This window comes from Bubalus kerabau, chromosome 12 (assembly GCF_029407905.1).
Source record: "Bubalus kerabau isolate K-KA32 ecotype Philippines breed swamp buffalo chromosome 12, PCC_UOA_SB_1v2, whole genome shotgun sequence".
NCBI classification, from domain to species: domain Eukaryota; kingdom Metazoa; phylum Chordata; class Mammalia; order Artiodactyla; family Bovidae; genus Bubalus; species Bubalus kerabau.
Genome location: NC_073635.1, coordinates 16,878,140 through 16,894,107, shown reverse-complemented (window position 1 = coordinate 16,894,107; position 15,968 = coordinate 16,878,140). Strand labels below are relative to the sequence as shown.

At 35.6% G+C, this 15,968-nt stretch overlaps 1 protein-coding gene across 11 annotated transcripts in view; it reads left to right on the top strand.

The window, feature by feature from the left end:
• Nucleotides 1-62: 62 nt before the first annotated feature.
• ZC3H13 (zinc finger CCCH-type containing 13) overlaps nucleotides 63-15,968 on the top strand; it is a 103,386-nt gene continuing 87,480 nt past the window's right edge. For 3 of the 11 annotated variants that reach the window (XM_055542052.1, XM_055542046.1, XM_055542044.1), the window contains exons 1-4: nucleotides 70-437; nucleotides 6,175-6,300; nucleotides 6,609-6,718; nucleotides 9,311-9,422. In XM_055542052.1, the coding sequence (XP_055398027.1) occupies nucleotides 6,184-6,300; nucleotides 6,609-6,718; nucleotides 9,311-9,422 (339 nt within the window). In that variant the 5' untranslated portion in view covers nucleotides 70-437; nucleotides 6,175-6,183. Of the gene's footprint in view, nucleotides 438-6,148; nucleotides 6,301-6,608; nucleotides 6,719-9,310; nucleotides 9,423-15,968 lie in introns of all 11 variants that reach the window. The other 8 variants (XM_055542051.1, XM_055542049.1, XM_055542048.1 and 5 more) reach the window with 6 other exon arrangements.

The window sequence follows — 15,968 nt, the reverse complement described above, 5'->3', positions numbered from 1 at the left end:
CCTCGGGGCTGACGTCACGCCCGGGAGGCGTGTCCACAAGGGAGGCGGAGCCTGCGCTCTGACGACTAATCTGGAGGCCGGAAGTTGCCTCGGTCTTCTGAGGAACAAGGCAAACTCTTGACTTCCGGTGGCGTTTTGAGGCCTGACAGTGTTTTCCTTGTCTTTTCTTACTCCCCAGTGTCTTTCTTTCTTTCTTTTTTTTCCCTACGTCCCAGGCTGGCTCGACCCTGGCGAAGCGGCGAGCGGGCTCTGCTTCCCAGCCGTCCCGGAGTCCCTCGCTAGCCGAGGGCCTGTTCCCGGGGGCCGCGCGCGCACCTCCCTCTCGCCGTCGTCTCCCCGGGGCCGGGCGCGGGGACAGAGTCTCCTCCCCCGTTCCTCGGAGCTGAGGCGGCCGTGCCACCTCCGAACTGCGCTTGCGAAAGAAGCTCGGGGAGGAGGTAAGCTTGAATCCTGTGAATTGGTGTGGGTACCGGGGGGAAAGGGGTTGGTTGGACGGGCCCAGGATGGGGAGGCCCAACCGGTCCTCCATCCTGCTTGGGTCACGCCGGGCTTTTCATCCCTCCGTGAGCGTCCCACCCTTAACTCTGCAGAAGACCCTTGTGCTAGTGCCGGGTTTCTCGCTGTCATCCTGAGGTGTTCTCAGGCGCGTTTGCCTGAGGGGGCAAGTGAATTCAGACGGAAAACTTTGCTAGGTCACTACCATTTAATGTGAGCCTGGGAACTCTTGCGTGGTATTCTCATTTGTGTGAGATGGAAGGGTGCCGGAATATGGTCACGCATTCCCCGGACCTCTTAGGGAAAGGTGTCTTTACTTTTGGTTATATTTGGGCTTGCTTATTTCCCGGCAGTGATACCGACTCAACGTTCCCGGAGTTAAGGAGTGCTACTTGGTCTTCACAGTCCCTCGGTAGTTACTTTTGGCAGCTATCTGTCAGAAACCAGGAAAGGCGGGATGAAAGGCGAGGCTCAGATGTTTTGGCATCAGCCCTTTCTAAACAGGTGCACACAATTTGTGTGGCTGGAACTTTGAGTTGATGAGACCGATGCTGTCGCTAGGATATTGGTTGTGGAGCCTAGGGTCAAACCATTGGGTTATATTCTGAGATTTTCAGATCATTTGAACTGCTTTGAAAATTATGGGCGTGCTCACCCTCTTTAGGTTTTTTATTTGTTTTTGAAGAAATAATTTTAAAAGTCTGGAAGGATCTTCACACCTCAATTTTTCAAAGTTTTGCCAGACATACTGTTGCAGTAAACCCAGATGCTTATGCAGGACAGTTCATTCGTGTGTGGTGCCGGCTACCGGGGTCTCCTCCTGCAGTGTTTGAATTGACTGACTTTAGAATCTACGCGTCAATATTTTGGACAGTTTTGTGGACATATCTCTTGATTTTCGAATGATTGAGAATTCAATGAAGTATTTAGATGATAACGACAGTTTCAACAGGAGACTAAGAATGTAGATGCTGGGATGTAGCGATTTGTGTCTGCAGAAATAGTTGTGAAAATTTTGTGAAAAATATTGTGACATTAAGACTGGGGGGATCTGGGAGGATCTAGTTTTGTCAAATGCACGCCTCTTTCTCGCCTCCGAACTATTGGTGTTTTGAAATGAACATTGACTGCGGATTTTAAGATATGCACGTTTATTTGATTTGCATATTTGTAAATGAAAACTAAAATCCCACAGGTGGATGCTGTTTTAATTTCTGTACAAGTTATTGAAAATCTGACAGTCTGGTGTTAATTTGTATTGTAATATGCACTGACATTTGCTTATAGAAAGCAGTTGTTTAGCATATTTATTTACAGAATTGGTTTTCAGTGTTAGTCTTTCCTACCCGCTCCCATCCCCGCCCCCCACCTTGCTCTCCTTTTCCTGTAGAGTTGAGTTGGAGCTATTTCAGCAGATCTTTAGTAGCAGTTGAAATGTTAACTGGTTGGTTTACAAAGTGTCTTTTATTCTTTGTTTTGGTAGTTTTGTTTGTTTGTATTTCACTTTATAGTAGTTGCCAGCATGGGATACTCTCCCTACACAGTCTTTTTAACAAAATGTGTCTTCCACACAGCACTAGTATGCTTGCATAGTCAGTTTAGATCTGACAATTCTGTTCAGAATTTGCTTTTATTAAGTTGTTTTAGTCTATCCACATATAAGCAATCTGCAAGATCGTTTGTGAAAATTCTTTTATTCTAAAATTCTGAAGGAAAAACTCACAGTATGCATCAAATAAACTTTTTTCTTTCAAAACTAAGACATAAATATGATGAGATCTTTAACACTTTTAGAGTGCCAGTGGATAGGGATTTATTCTCCTACCAGTTGGTACCAGGAATTCTGTAGCTGTAATTGCTTAGTTATTTGACAGTTTCCTAATACGTGCTTCTGATCCAGATTGAAGTGTTTTAATGCTTTCATTTATGCTAGTGGAGGATGAGATCTCAAAGATGTAATTGTGGATTGAAGTGAGACTACTAGAACTAATGTTTTATTGAAAGGTTTTAGTTATCAGGCTTCAGAAATAATTGTTTAAAAAGAGGCCCATTTGTGTTTTTCTTTTCACAAATATTTTTGTAATATGAAGCTATGAATACATTGTGATTTTTTTTTTTTTTTTTACATTGTGATATTTGTAAATTTCCGGGGGAAGGAAGACATTTCCCATTTATTAAGACTTTTTGTTGTGTCTTAATAGATTCAAACTTTGTGGCCATGTTTTCCAGTTTTTTGTTTTTTGGCCACACCTCGTGGCTTGCTTGATCATAGTTCCCTAGCCAGGAATTGAACCTGGGTCCTAGCAGTGAAAACGCTGGGTCCTAACCACTGCACCACCAGGGAATTCCCCTTATTTTCTTTTTCAATTGAAAAAATATTAAAGCTTCTGATATTTATTTCTCTGCAAATGGAGAGAAAAATATGAGAATCACTCAATAGACTTTCATCAGTGGCACTGTTAATGTTGGTGTTTGGTAAAGGCATGATAATGTGAGTGGGAGGGTGATGCCAACTTAAAACTAAAGAATAAATTGAAAACTGAGGGGAAGCCTTCAAAGTCTCTGAGATAGGGAAGGCTTTATTTACATTTTAATCTTATTTCTAATTTTTCCCATATACGTTGAAGCATTTACTTATTGAAGTCTGTTCATATATTAATTGAAAGAATTTTCCCCTTCTCAGTCAAATCTACATTTTATTCTTTTGTGGTTTGCCTTTCTCTTTGTGCCAAATCTTTAGATTAAAAATTCTAATTCTCACATTATATGCAACCTAATTTTTAATTAATATATATAAGCAAATGCTTTTTTGTTGTACTGTAGATTGTGTATATTTAGACAAATAGGATTTAAAATATATTTTATATTTTTAATGCAAGCTTAAGGCATTTTATCTGTACAAAATCATAAATGCTTCATAGTAATATTTAGATAATTTGTTGACTACTGATAGAAGTTCCTAGATAGATGATCAGAAAAATTTCTTTATCAATTAGAAAACTTCAATTTCTACTTTTTCCCGCAGGGTTTTGTTTTTTTTCTGTCTAGGACCTCCCTGTAACCTAGACCTGTTTCTGAAACGCAGTGTTATTTTAGGCCATGTTCTGGTACTGTTGACTCTCTGAGAGAAGTGACTGTGTCTTTACTTCGTTGCTTGTCTTCCCTAAGTTGGAAGACTCAACAATAGCAGAAGTAAAATTCTTGGGATAATCACCCTATAGGTGAATCTTGCAGTACTCCATGTCTCTGGTGAAAGCTACTTTGTTTCTGTGGGAAGAAACTTTTACAGTCAAGAATACAAAGGAGGGGTAAGGTTGGATCATTAGTCCTCACTACATTGTCTGTTGCAGCCCAAACCCCTTGAAGTCTTCAAAGCTTGTGTTAGGGATGGATCTAACATGGGAGAAAAGCTGTGGGACCATGCTTCCCAGCAGTAGGTCAGAGAAGGAGAGGGTCCTGATCCAGCCAACAAGTTATAGGCAGGGAAGAGAGGCAGTTATTATCTGGAGCCCTCAGAAAGACAAGAAAAGAGATAACTGATGACCAGTGTTTCATGTATACTAAGAAATAGCTTGTTATCCCAATTGTGGAAAACACTACTGTTGATTTTTTTTTTTTTTTTTTGAGGAGGGAAGACGTGTTGGAAGTGGGGTCCGGTTGGGGATAGAGGTTTGGGGGGCAGACATGATCGTTTCCTTTGATACTGGAAGGAAAAATGTAAGGTTAGGGTTAGTCATCTTGATGCAGCGTGGTGGGATAGTATGCCTGCTCCCAAGTTGCAGGTAACTAGAAATAGCTAATCAACTTTTAGAACACATTCATTTTTAAGTTATTAATGTTTTTCAATTAGTGAATGTGAATTTCAGTGTATGCCTATATATTTTTATAGTAACATGATGAAATTTAAAAAATTTATCTTGTTACATATTTCTTATTGAATCTCAGTTATAAATAATAAAAAAGTTGTTTTTCTCAGTTAATCAAAGCTCTACATTTTCTAGATGTTTTTCAACTTCACTTATCACTTATCTTGGCTTTTAGTTCTTTATGTTCAGTAAGTCAAATGTGTGTATGGAATTTACCCACCTTTTCCTTTATAAATTCACATTAGGACTGAGAATGAGCTCAGGAAAAGTTAAATCAAAGATGATAATATTCACTGTTGTGTGGAGGCTGAAGAACATTTGATACATAAGTGATTTTATGTTGAACAGATTCTTGTTCACTTATGGATGCTTTACATAATTTTTAAAAATTTGTAATTTAAAATTACTTTCTAACTTTTTTGAATCACTAAAAATAGATTCTAACCCTAATGGTTACATTGTATATTAGAAAATAATCATACATATTTCCATTTTAAAACTACCATATTGTATCATATCATATATTTTTCTTTTGGTTCATTACCTGTTAGTTTGTCAACTGTTGTCCTTAATCTTTGGACATTTTTAAAATGTGACTTGACAAGAAGTATCTAACTGGACCAAACATTGTTTGTAATTTTTTTTTGTAAGTTTTGATTCTGTACTATTATGATTTAACTTCCTTGCAAATCATGGGGCCTTACTTTGACATCACAGTAACAAACGTTATAAACTTTATAGAGACCAGTTCTTTACCAAATGGAGTTTTTACTTCTTTAGCTGACATCATTCATTCTAGTAGCATTTGCCTACTAACAAAATTTCAACTAATGTTTAGTGTATAAAGTGTGATATGATTGGTTCCTTTTCTTTTTCTTAGGCGTTTCTTGCCCATCTAGATTATTCTAGGTCTAGAATTTAAGATTGTTTTCTAATATTTATCATAGTGCTTTTATCTGATATTTTCATTTCCAGTTGAATCACCTGATTGTATGTTTTAGTTTCTAATGTTTTATTTGCTTTTGTAAAATATTTTCATAATTTCTTTTCTTGTTACTAATAATGGTAAAATAGCCTGTTTATTTCTTTTAGCACCTTTGGCTTTTATGTCAGTGCAGTATAGATTATCAAAATATCTTCACTGTTTCTAGTTGTTCATTCATCCTGTCCTATTTTGAAAGAAAGTCATTTTATCAATATTGAGGGTTTTTTCTGTTTTTTTGTAATACTGCAAAAGAATATTCCTGATTATACTGTTCATCTTTGGCTTGTGTAAAACAAAGAAAATACTTAAAAATTTCTCCCAGCCTGATTTTTGGAATGTACCTGATGTTATCACTTAAGTTGTATAAAACACAATTTCTACTCTAAAATTGAAAGAAATTTTTGGCATAGCTTTCTTTTCCAGTAGACCAGTTGTTGGAGAATGATAGCATACTTTTTCTTTAAAAGATAATTACTAAATTTTGAAACAGCTTTTATAAGGAACTTAGAAACTTTTTCATAGTGTGTTCTGAAATTGAATGTACTGTGGAAACTGTGTGAGTGGAATATTATTCATTCTGTAGAAGAGGTAAAATTCTAGCCCCAAAGAATCAAAGTCTTAATAAATTCACTAACAAGGTGTGTCTTAGAAGATAGTTTCTTCTGTTCCTCTGTTTACTTGTGACCTCTTCTATGTCTTTTTTCCGTCTGAGGAAAATCCCTTGTAATTTTATAGTGTTATTTACCATCTTATTTGCTTGTAAGTTATTGGCTCAGATATTTAAAACTAAACAATTTTACAGTTTGCCTCTCTCTTTTTTGGTTAAAGTAGTACAAAATGTCAAAAATTAGAAGGAAGGTCACTGTGGAAAATACCAAGACCATATCTGATAGCACATCCCGAAGACCCAGTGTATTTGAAAGGCTTGGACCCAGCACTGGCAGTACAGCGGAGGTGAGTTGTCACCAGCATAGTCACAGGGCTGCTCCTGAATTACTGTTCTTCAGATCCTTATTTATATCACAAACGTGAAGAGGATGTTGTAGGAATATTGGTTAAATGTGTTTCATAGCAAAGGAGTGAGATGGGCATTAGGGTTTATAGGCCTCTTTTTCCTGATGTTTTCATTATTTGGGGAGTAATGTATCTCAGGTTAGCTGGATTTTTGATAGCATTTATTTTAATTTTGTCCCACTAGCATTTTTTTTCCAGAAATAAATATGACTAAATATGAAATTCACATAGTAATATCTGTCTCTTAGACACAGTGCCGTAACTGGCTGAAGACTGGCAACTGCCTCTATGGAAACACATGTAGATTCGTACATGGCCCTTCACCCCGTGGTAAAGGTTATAGCAGCAGTTATAGAAGGTAAATTGAGAACTTTGAATTGTTCCTATGCTATTAGAAGATGGCTGTTGTAATTTTTTTTTTTGGCTTTTGTAATTTATCTAATAAATACTGCCATATATTTGGTCAGGTTTTCTATTTTGGTGGTAGTCTTATCAGTAGTCAAGATTGACAAGATTATTTTACTTGTTAATTTCAAGATTAATAAAAATGTTTGCTTTAAAATTTATTTGCTTAAAAATTTGTTTTTGTAATATGTGTATGGCTTATTTTCATGCCCTGCTCCCCAGTTATATATGTTAAAACGCTGTTTAAGATGGCAGAATTTCATGGATTTGTTTTTAGTGAGGAGAGACTACTTTCAACTCTTGAAATAGTAAAATTTAAACAGAATATAATTTTTAGCTTTTTAAGATGTTCAAAATTCAGAACTTCATTGCAAAAAATAATATAATGCAAGCTTCAGAGGTTAAAATACATTTGCCAAATCTCTTATCACAATATACTGAGGTATATGAAAGTATGTATTTATATGTGGATAAGTATACTACCTATTTAGAATGTCATTTTGCCTTTAATAAAGGCATGGCTAAATTAGACCTTCCTAATAAAAAATCTTTTACTTTTCTTTCGGCTCCCTCATGATGATTTTGTTACGGTGTTTAAAGATGTCACATACATAAAGATTGTCACAAGAGTTTAAACTTGATTGGTAAACAACTAATTTACCTAGTCTTAAAATTGGATGTGCTGATTGCTTTGGCTTCAGCATCAGTATAAAAACTGCACATTAACCTTTGGAGGTGTGTGTTTTAATTGGGTGAATTTTTGTGTATGTGTACTGAGTTTGAAGTTTAATACAATTTAAAATTCACCATAACATTAGCTGATTTTCTGTTCACTTAAATGTACATTTTAATTTACTTGTGATGCTGAATACTCTGTTTTATTTGTATTTAGATTGTCATCTGTCCTTTCTGTCAATGTGGGAAAATTAATCTTTATAAGTTTAATATGTATAAGTAAATACATATCTGGGGAAACTTACAGTAATTTTAATGTCTTGCTTATATTACTGTATTTTTAGTACATGCTTTATTTCATCTTTGACTTTTATTATCAACTTCCTCAGAATTTTTATACAAGTGGTTGTAAGGAAAATGGGCACAGAAATCTGTCTAAAATGGAAAAAAGTAGTGTCATTACTAGATTTAGAATAAAGGATTTCTGTTATAATTTTGCTATTTTGTGCATTTTTCCCCTGATAACTTTCTTTGTATTTGTGTATTTTCCCTTTTTTTGTAAGGAAGGAAGAAAAATATAGTTCATAATGTGATTCAAAGATGAAATGAAAAGCATTGTGTTTCAGAAATACTTGTTTAGTCACAAATGATTTAAGTCACTGAGCATTTACTATATGTGGAGAATTCTGTTAGGTACTATTTAGGATAGAAACAAGTTATCATAAACTGTCTTATTATATAAAGGAAACTAGGGTACATAAAATTGACATGTGCCTCATAATTATAATTTAAAGCAGTTAAGTGCTGGTTCTTAATAAGAAATTCCATTTACCAGTTAAGCTTTAACTGTTAAAACATTTAATATAGATCTATATAATGTGCATGTAAATGTAAAAGTTATGAGATCCCTTAAAAAGAATTGACTAAAATTATTTTTTCACTAACCATGTGATTTGTATTAGTGATTGATAAAGGAGTTGATTGATCAACTATTACTTGAAATAGATATGAATATTTATGTAATTTGTGTATATCTTTTAAAAGTATTATACACAGTATTCTTTGGTGGCTAAAGAGGGCCATAGCATTTCTTAATAATTCTTGCCCTCTTTTAATGGTGCTCTAGGAATATTTTTTAAGGCAGTGTGTTTTCTGTCTCTACTTTTGTTTTTCTCCTTAGTGATGGTGTGAAAATGATTGAACAGCCATTTATCAAATGGCTATATAAATTATGAAGCTCTACCAGTATTGAATATTAATATGTGTATTTTCCCTAAATAAAACCAGTCATAGCAAAGTATAAAAAGTATAAAATTCAAATCTTACTTTGAATTTTTCAACTGCTTTTTATTCTGAAATAATTTCAAATTTAAGAACAATTAAGAATAACATTAAAAATTCCTATATTTGCTTTGATTCTTGAGATGCATAAAATATTTTCATAGTTGATGTTGCATCCAGCCACATACATGTGTAAATAATATTGTTGTTTCTAGATTAATATTGCTGTTTGCTTTCAAATATAACTAGTATATTTATGTGATTAATAGGAAAACAAACTGTTAATGACAACTTCCTTTCTCTCAGCTCATGTATAGTTCCTTATTACTATCACCAGCACCTGCCACCCCATGGAATTTTAATGTATGCATTTTGATTGGTATTGGGAGAAAACTTGTAAGTGATGCTCATATTTTTTATATATTAATGTTTAAGCTGAAATTTACTTTTCTGAACTTTAGTAGTCATGGATAGTAGAAAAATTAGTTTTGTAGGGTTGTTTCTATAAATATATTCTTATGAAATGTTATATAAATATAGATTTTTGTTATTTTGTTTTTTTGTTTTGTTTTTGTTTTTTGGTTTAAAGGTCACCAGAAAGACCTACAGGGGATCTTAGAGAAAGAATGAAGAACAAGCGCCAAGATGTGGACTCTGAGTCCCAGAAACGAAATACAGAGGAATCATCCTCACCTGTTAGGGTAGGAATGAATTTCCTGAAACAAAGTTAAATTTTAGTAGTGATTTATTATATATGTTCTATTTTAAATATTAGCTTATGTGCTAAATATATGTTAAGTGTGTAATATTACATTATAATGTTCTATATGGATAATGTAGTTTAGAGGAAAAAAGTCCTCTGGGAAAATTCAAATTTCACCATTTTAGTTCTTGGTTAAGATGATGGGAACTGGTTGGCAGAGCACTAGCTGCACTTCATAGGATTTCTGTACCTTGGTGGACATCATGAATATCTAAATGTATTCTTAAGTTTTCAGAATGTAGCCAAGCCATCAATTCCTGCCTACTTCCAAGAAAGACTGAAAAGGCTTGCAGTAAAACACTTTTAAATTAAAACAATGAAGGCAAGGCATGGTGGTGGCAGAAACTGAACTATGATCACAGAATTTAGTGTGAATTTCCTGCCAGTGAAATGAAAAGAGAGCACAGTTTATGATGTAGTTTATTGATTAAAAGAAAATATAGATGTTTGTCAGGAATGGAAATTTCCCAGAAGTAAATATTTTTAAAAGAAATGTATCATGCTCTTGTGTGTGCATTTGAAACAAATTTGTAGAGATACAGTTCACCCATTTAAAGTGTACACTTGGGTGATTTTTCATAAATTCATAAGAGTCCTATATCCATTACCACAGTCAGTTTTAGAACAATTTCATCACCCCAGAAAGAAAACCCCATACCCTTTAGTGATCATTTCCCTGGCCCTTCAACTGACCACCAGCCTTAGGCAACCACTGTTCCAGTTAGACTGTCACATAGATGTGCCTGTTCTGGTTATTTGATATAAATAGAGTCATACAGTATGTGGGGTTTTTGGTGACTGGCTTCTTTGACTTAGCATAGTGTTTTCAAGGTTCATGACAGCTTATGGGATGTAGCAGTATTTCATTCTTTGTTTTTGCCAAACAACATTCCAGTGTATTGATACATCACGTTCTGTCTATCCATTCATTCAGTTCAGTTCAGTTAAGTCGCTCAGTCGTGTCCGACTCTTTGCGACCCCATGAATCGCAGCACGCCAGGCCTCCCTGTCCATCACCAACTCCTGGAGTTCACTCAGACTCACGTCCATCGAGTCAGTGATGCCATCCAGCCATCTCATCCTCTGTCGTCCCCTTCTCCTCCTGCCCCCAATCCCTCCCAGCTTCAGAGTCTTTTCCAATGAGTCAACTCTTCACATGAGGTGGCCAAAGTACTGGAGTTTCAGCTTTAGAATCATTCCTTCCAAAGAAATCCCAGGGCTGATCTCCTTCAGAATGGACTGGTTGGATCTCCTTGCAGTCCAAGGGACTCTCAAGAGTCCTCTCCAACACCACAGTTCAAAAGCATCAATTCTTCGGCTCTCAGCTTTCTTCACAGTCCAACTCTCACATCCATACATGACCACAGGAAAAACCATAGCCTTGACTAGCCGGACCTTTGTTGTCAAAGTAATGTCTCTGCTTTTCAGTATGCTATCTAGGTTGGTCATAACTTTCCTTCCAAGGAGTAAACGTCTTTTAATTTCATGGCTGCAGTCACCATCTGCAGTGATTTTGGAGCCCAGAAAAAATAAAGTCTGACACTGTTTCCACTGTTTCCCCATCTATTTCCCATGAAGTGATGGGACCTGATGCCATGATCTTTGTTTTCTGAATGTTGAGCTTTAAGCCAACTTTTTCACTCTCCACTTTCACTTTCATCAAGAGGCTTTTTAGTTCCTCTTCACTTTCTGCCATAAGGGTGGTGTCATCTGCATATCTGAGGTTATTGATACTTCTCCCAGCAATCTTGATTCCAGCTTGTGCTTCTTCCAGCCCAGCGTTTCTCATGATGTACTCTGCATATAAGTTAAAAAAACAGGTGACAATATACAGCCTTGACGTACTCCTTTTCCTATTTGGAACCAGTCTGTTGTTCCATGTCCCGTTCTAACTGTTGCTTCTGACCTGCATACAGATTTCTCAAGAGGCAGGTCAGGTGGTCTGGTATTCCATCTCTTTCAGAATTTTCCATAGTTTATTGTGATGCACACAGTCAAAGGCTTTGGCATAGTCAATAAAGCAGAAATAGATGTTTTTCTGGAACTCTCTTCCTTTTTCCATGATCCAACGGATGTTGGCAATTTGATCTCTGGTTCCTCTGCCTTTTCTAAAACCAGCTTGAACATCAGGAAGTTCACCGTTCAAGTATTGCTGAAGCCTGGCTTGGAGAGTTTTGAGCATTATTTTACTAGCATGTGAGATTAGTGCATGTGAGGTTGGTGAATATTTGGGTTATTTCTGCATTTTGGCTGTTACGAATAACGCTGTTATGAACATTGGTATACAGGTTTTTGCGTGGCCATGTGTTTTCATTTCTCTTGAGTTTATGTCTGGGAGTGAGATTGCTGGGTCATATGGTAACTATATTTAATCTTTCAAGGAATTGCTGGGATGTTTTCCAAAGCAGCTGCACTATTTTAAATCCTTAGAGTAGTGTGTGAGATTTCTAATACTCCACATCCTTGCCAACATTTGTTATCCTACTTTTTGATATAGCTCTTTTATTGGTAATGTCATGTGGTTTTGACTTACTTTTCTCTGATTGCTAGTGATGTTGAATATCTTCTTGTGTGCTTATTGGCCATTTGTTTATCTTCTTTGGAGAAATGTTCAGATCCTGTGTCCATTTTTAGATTGGGTTATCTTTTTATTGTCGATTTGTAAGAATTCTTTATGTGTTTTGGATCCGAGTCCCTTATATATACAGTTGGCAGAAATATTCTTCTATGGATTGTGTTTTCATGTTCTTGATGGTGTCCTTTAAAACACAAATGTTTTTAATTTGATGAAATCCAATTTATATTTTTGTTGTTACTTCTGCTTTTGGTGTCATATTTAAGAAACTTGTCTGATTCAAGATCAGAAAGATTTATGCTTGTTTTCTTCAAAGAATCTTAGAGCTTTAGTTCTTGCATTTAAATCTTTGACCCATTTTGAGTTAATTTTTAATGGGTTGACCAAAAAGTTCGTTCAGGTTTTTCCAGAGGTGTTATGGAAAAACACAAGCTTACTTTTTGGCCAATCCTTTTTTTATGGTGTGAGAGAAGGGCTCAACCTCATTCTTTTGCATGTGGATATCTAGTTGTCTCATTATAGCCTTTTTATGAAAGTTACTGACTTGTTTGAGCAGCAACCTCTTTGATAGTTTTAGAAATATAGAAGCTTTCTTATGGCTGTTTTGATCCTGAAAAAAAAAAGCTATGTCACAATTTTATATTGTAGCTTGTAAAGACTTATCTTTGGGGACTTGAATACAGTCTTAAATATGTAGTTTTCTAATGTCTGATGTGATATGTTAAGCCCTTTTAGAAATCTCACATGGTAGTTCTCGGCTGGTGATATGTATCAAAATTCTTTTGGAGGAGAGATGATCTCTTTCAAAACACACATGCAGATACTCTACCCTTAATCTACTGAATCAGAATTTCTGGGTGGGAGCTGAGCAAGCATGTGTATTACATATTTAAGGGACTTGGATCCAAAATATATAAAGAATAATGAAATGTATCAGGATAATGAGTGGACACCGTGGTTTGCTGGTAAATGTTTGACAACCACTCAGAAAAAAAAATTGTAGGATTTACCAATTTCTTTGGCATACATACTCCCATCATGGTTAGTTTCAAGCTACTAAAATGGTATCACTGAGTACAGAGTTGGAAAGTGTGGGAATACACACATACACACACACACACACACACACACAAAACCACAAAAGAAAATATAGTAAAATATTTAGGAAGTGAGTTTTGAATAATTATTGCCTTTGTTTTTAATATTACTTATTTAATTGTTAGTTTATATGATTTAATTTTTAATTACAGCTTGTGCATTTTCTAAAAATTTAACAGTTGCCTCTTATGAATCAGTGTGAGCTGGCTCTAACATACCATTAGGTGGATGGTACTTAATGTAAGAGGCAGACATCTAGAATTCATATTCTGAACACATTACTTCAGGAATTATTATTTAATGCTACTGTCATTTTTCTTATCTGTAAAACGGAGGTGATATCCATATTATTGTGTTACTGTGAAGAAAATATATGTAAATCAAGTAACATGACTGACTATGATGACAGCTTAATAAATGGTATGTTCTTGTATAAAAATAGCTCTTTAGGTTTTTCTCTCTATTATAGTTTGAGGCTGTTAATAGAAGATGAATATAGACATTGGAGATTTAGGTTTTTAACAGATACCTAAATGTAAGTAGTTATTGATCATAAAAGTTTATATATTCATATCATTTTAGTAGACAGCAAAGTTGCTATTTTGTTAAGAAATTCAAAGCCTAATTCTTGCTTTTCCTTGATGAGAAAGCCCTCAAAGACACTGAGCTTCATGCACACCTAAGGGATAAAGTCTCAAGATTCACAAGTAGTCAGGTTTTAGGGAATTCATTATTCAAATTTAGAGAAAACTGTTAATAAGTTAGGATGCCAGGTATTAATTATATTGAGTTACATATCTGGCATGAAAACAGGTGTTGATCATTTCTGTGATACATTCCCTATTGTAACATGTATGACTCTTGATCTTCACGTGATGAATTTCTGTGGGCAAATCAGATGTAGTTTAGGTGGGGGCAACTATAGCAGATAACATAGCATAACTAAGATAGCATGTGTGTGGTTTTCCACAAACTAACTGTGAGTCCACTGTTTCTCTGTCACTGGTCTCAATTCCAATGTATCTGAATTAGGAGGTTGACACACCCTGATTTTGTGGAGAGACAAATTCATAGACTCTAATTCTATAGAGTGTGGTAGTGTTAGAAAGATGAGCAAAGCTCACAATGGAGGGGGAAAAATAACTGCCTGGGGAAGCAGAGTACACTTCAGAGAGAAGTAACATTTGCAATGGGTATTGAAGAATAAATGGAGGGGAGAGGTGAAAGTCTAGGAAGAGGAAGAAAACCAACACGTTATAACAATATGGGGTTTTAGAGAACTGGTGTGTTTGAGAACCTGTGAAACTGAATTGCATGCATATGTGAGATGAGGGCTGACGAGATCTATCTTGTTTACCAATTCACCTCCATACCCTGGAACTAGTAAGGTCACTTATTGAATAAATGAAAAGTCATTCTAATGTGTAGCCAGTGTTGAGAACTTCTGATGACCTGAAGTGTAGCTAGTCTAAATTGAGATATGCTGTAAGTATAAAAAACATACTGAATTTCAAAGACTTAGTATGAAAATAAAGTCAAATATCTTGTTAATAACTTTTATGTTGGTTGTGTGCTGGCAGTATTTTGGACATATTGGCTGGTCTGGGTGATCTAAACCAAACTTGATATAATGGAACTGAATTTAACATGGTGAGAGGCTTATACGACATAGAGCAGGTAGGATTTGATGACTAACAGAATGAGTGGAAGGAAGCTGTTAAGTGTAACTACAGGCTTTCCATGCCATTAACCAAGATGGAAATGAGAGAAAATTGCTTTCTGGCTCTTTTGTACACTCTGCTCATAGCATCATGGACAACTATTTTTTGACACTGTTTTCTGTATTTGCACAGACACTGTTATGTGATTTTAGAACATTTATGAAATAATATGTGTATTCTTACGGTGCTGGAAACTTTCACCCAATCTGTACAGCTTTCCAAATGCCGTAGTTGAATTGTGTTTTCTCTAACAGAGGTTTGTTATTTTATGTAATTCGAAAACAAAGATAAATAGCTTTGAAAGCCAAATTCTGTTATAGAGTCAGGAGGAATATTTAAGCATTTATTGATGATTAAGGCATGCATTGAGAACTGATTTCTAACGTGAAGTTTTCTATCTCTGGGATCTGTACCTCCCAGAATGTATACAGAATCATTAGTTTTGCTTCATAGTCCCCCACACAGTTCATTCCTGTTCCCCATTCCCATCCCCTCATCACCTAAAAAAATTTCCTTGTTCTTTTTCTGCATCTTGGTGCATCTGCCTAGATGAAAAAGAAGTCTCACTGACTAAGGAAGAGCACAGGACTAGATCTGTTACAAAAAGCTGACTCATGTAGTGGAGGACTTTAAGTCACAAAGGGTAATTAAAGTTTTATATCTATTCTTAAGTAAGTGTCTTGGCCTTGCTTTTCATCTTTAGAATAAAGATACCTGCACCAATATGTCACAAGTTATAGTGAGAACATAACTATAACTGCATATATGTGAAAGTTCTTTGGAATTTACATACATGTGAAAATTCTCTGAAAAGAATAAAGCACAGTAAATGTAAAACAGGAAGAGTAGAGAGTCATCAAATTAAAAATTTGAGAAGTGAATCTAGAGGATTAAGTGGAATGGGTGAGTAGTCTTATTTATTTCAAAGGAAAAGGTTTAGAAGAGAAGGATAAAGGTGTAAGTGGAGATACAGTATAGACCACCTGGAGCCTCTTGATGAAAGTGAAAGAGGAGAGTGAAAAAGTTGGCTTAAAACTCAACATTCAAAAAACTTAAAAATCATGGCATCTGGTCCTATCACTTCATGGCC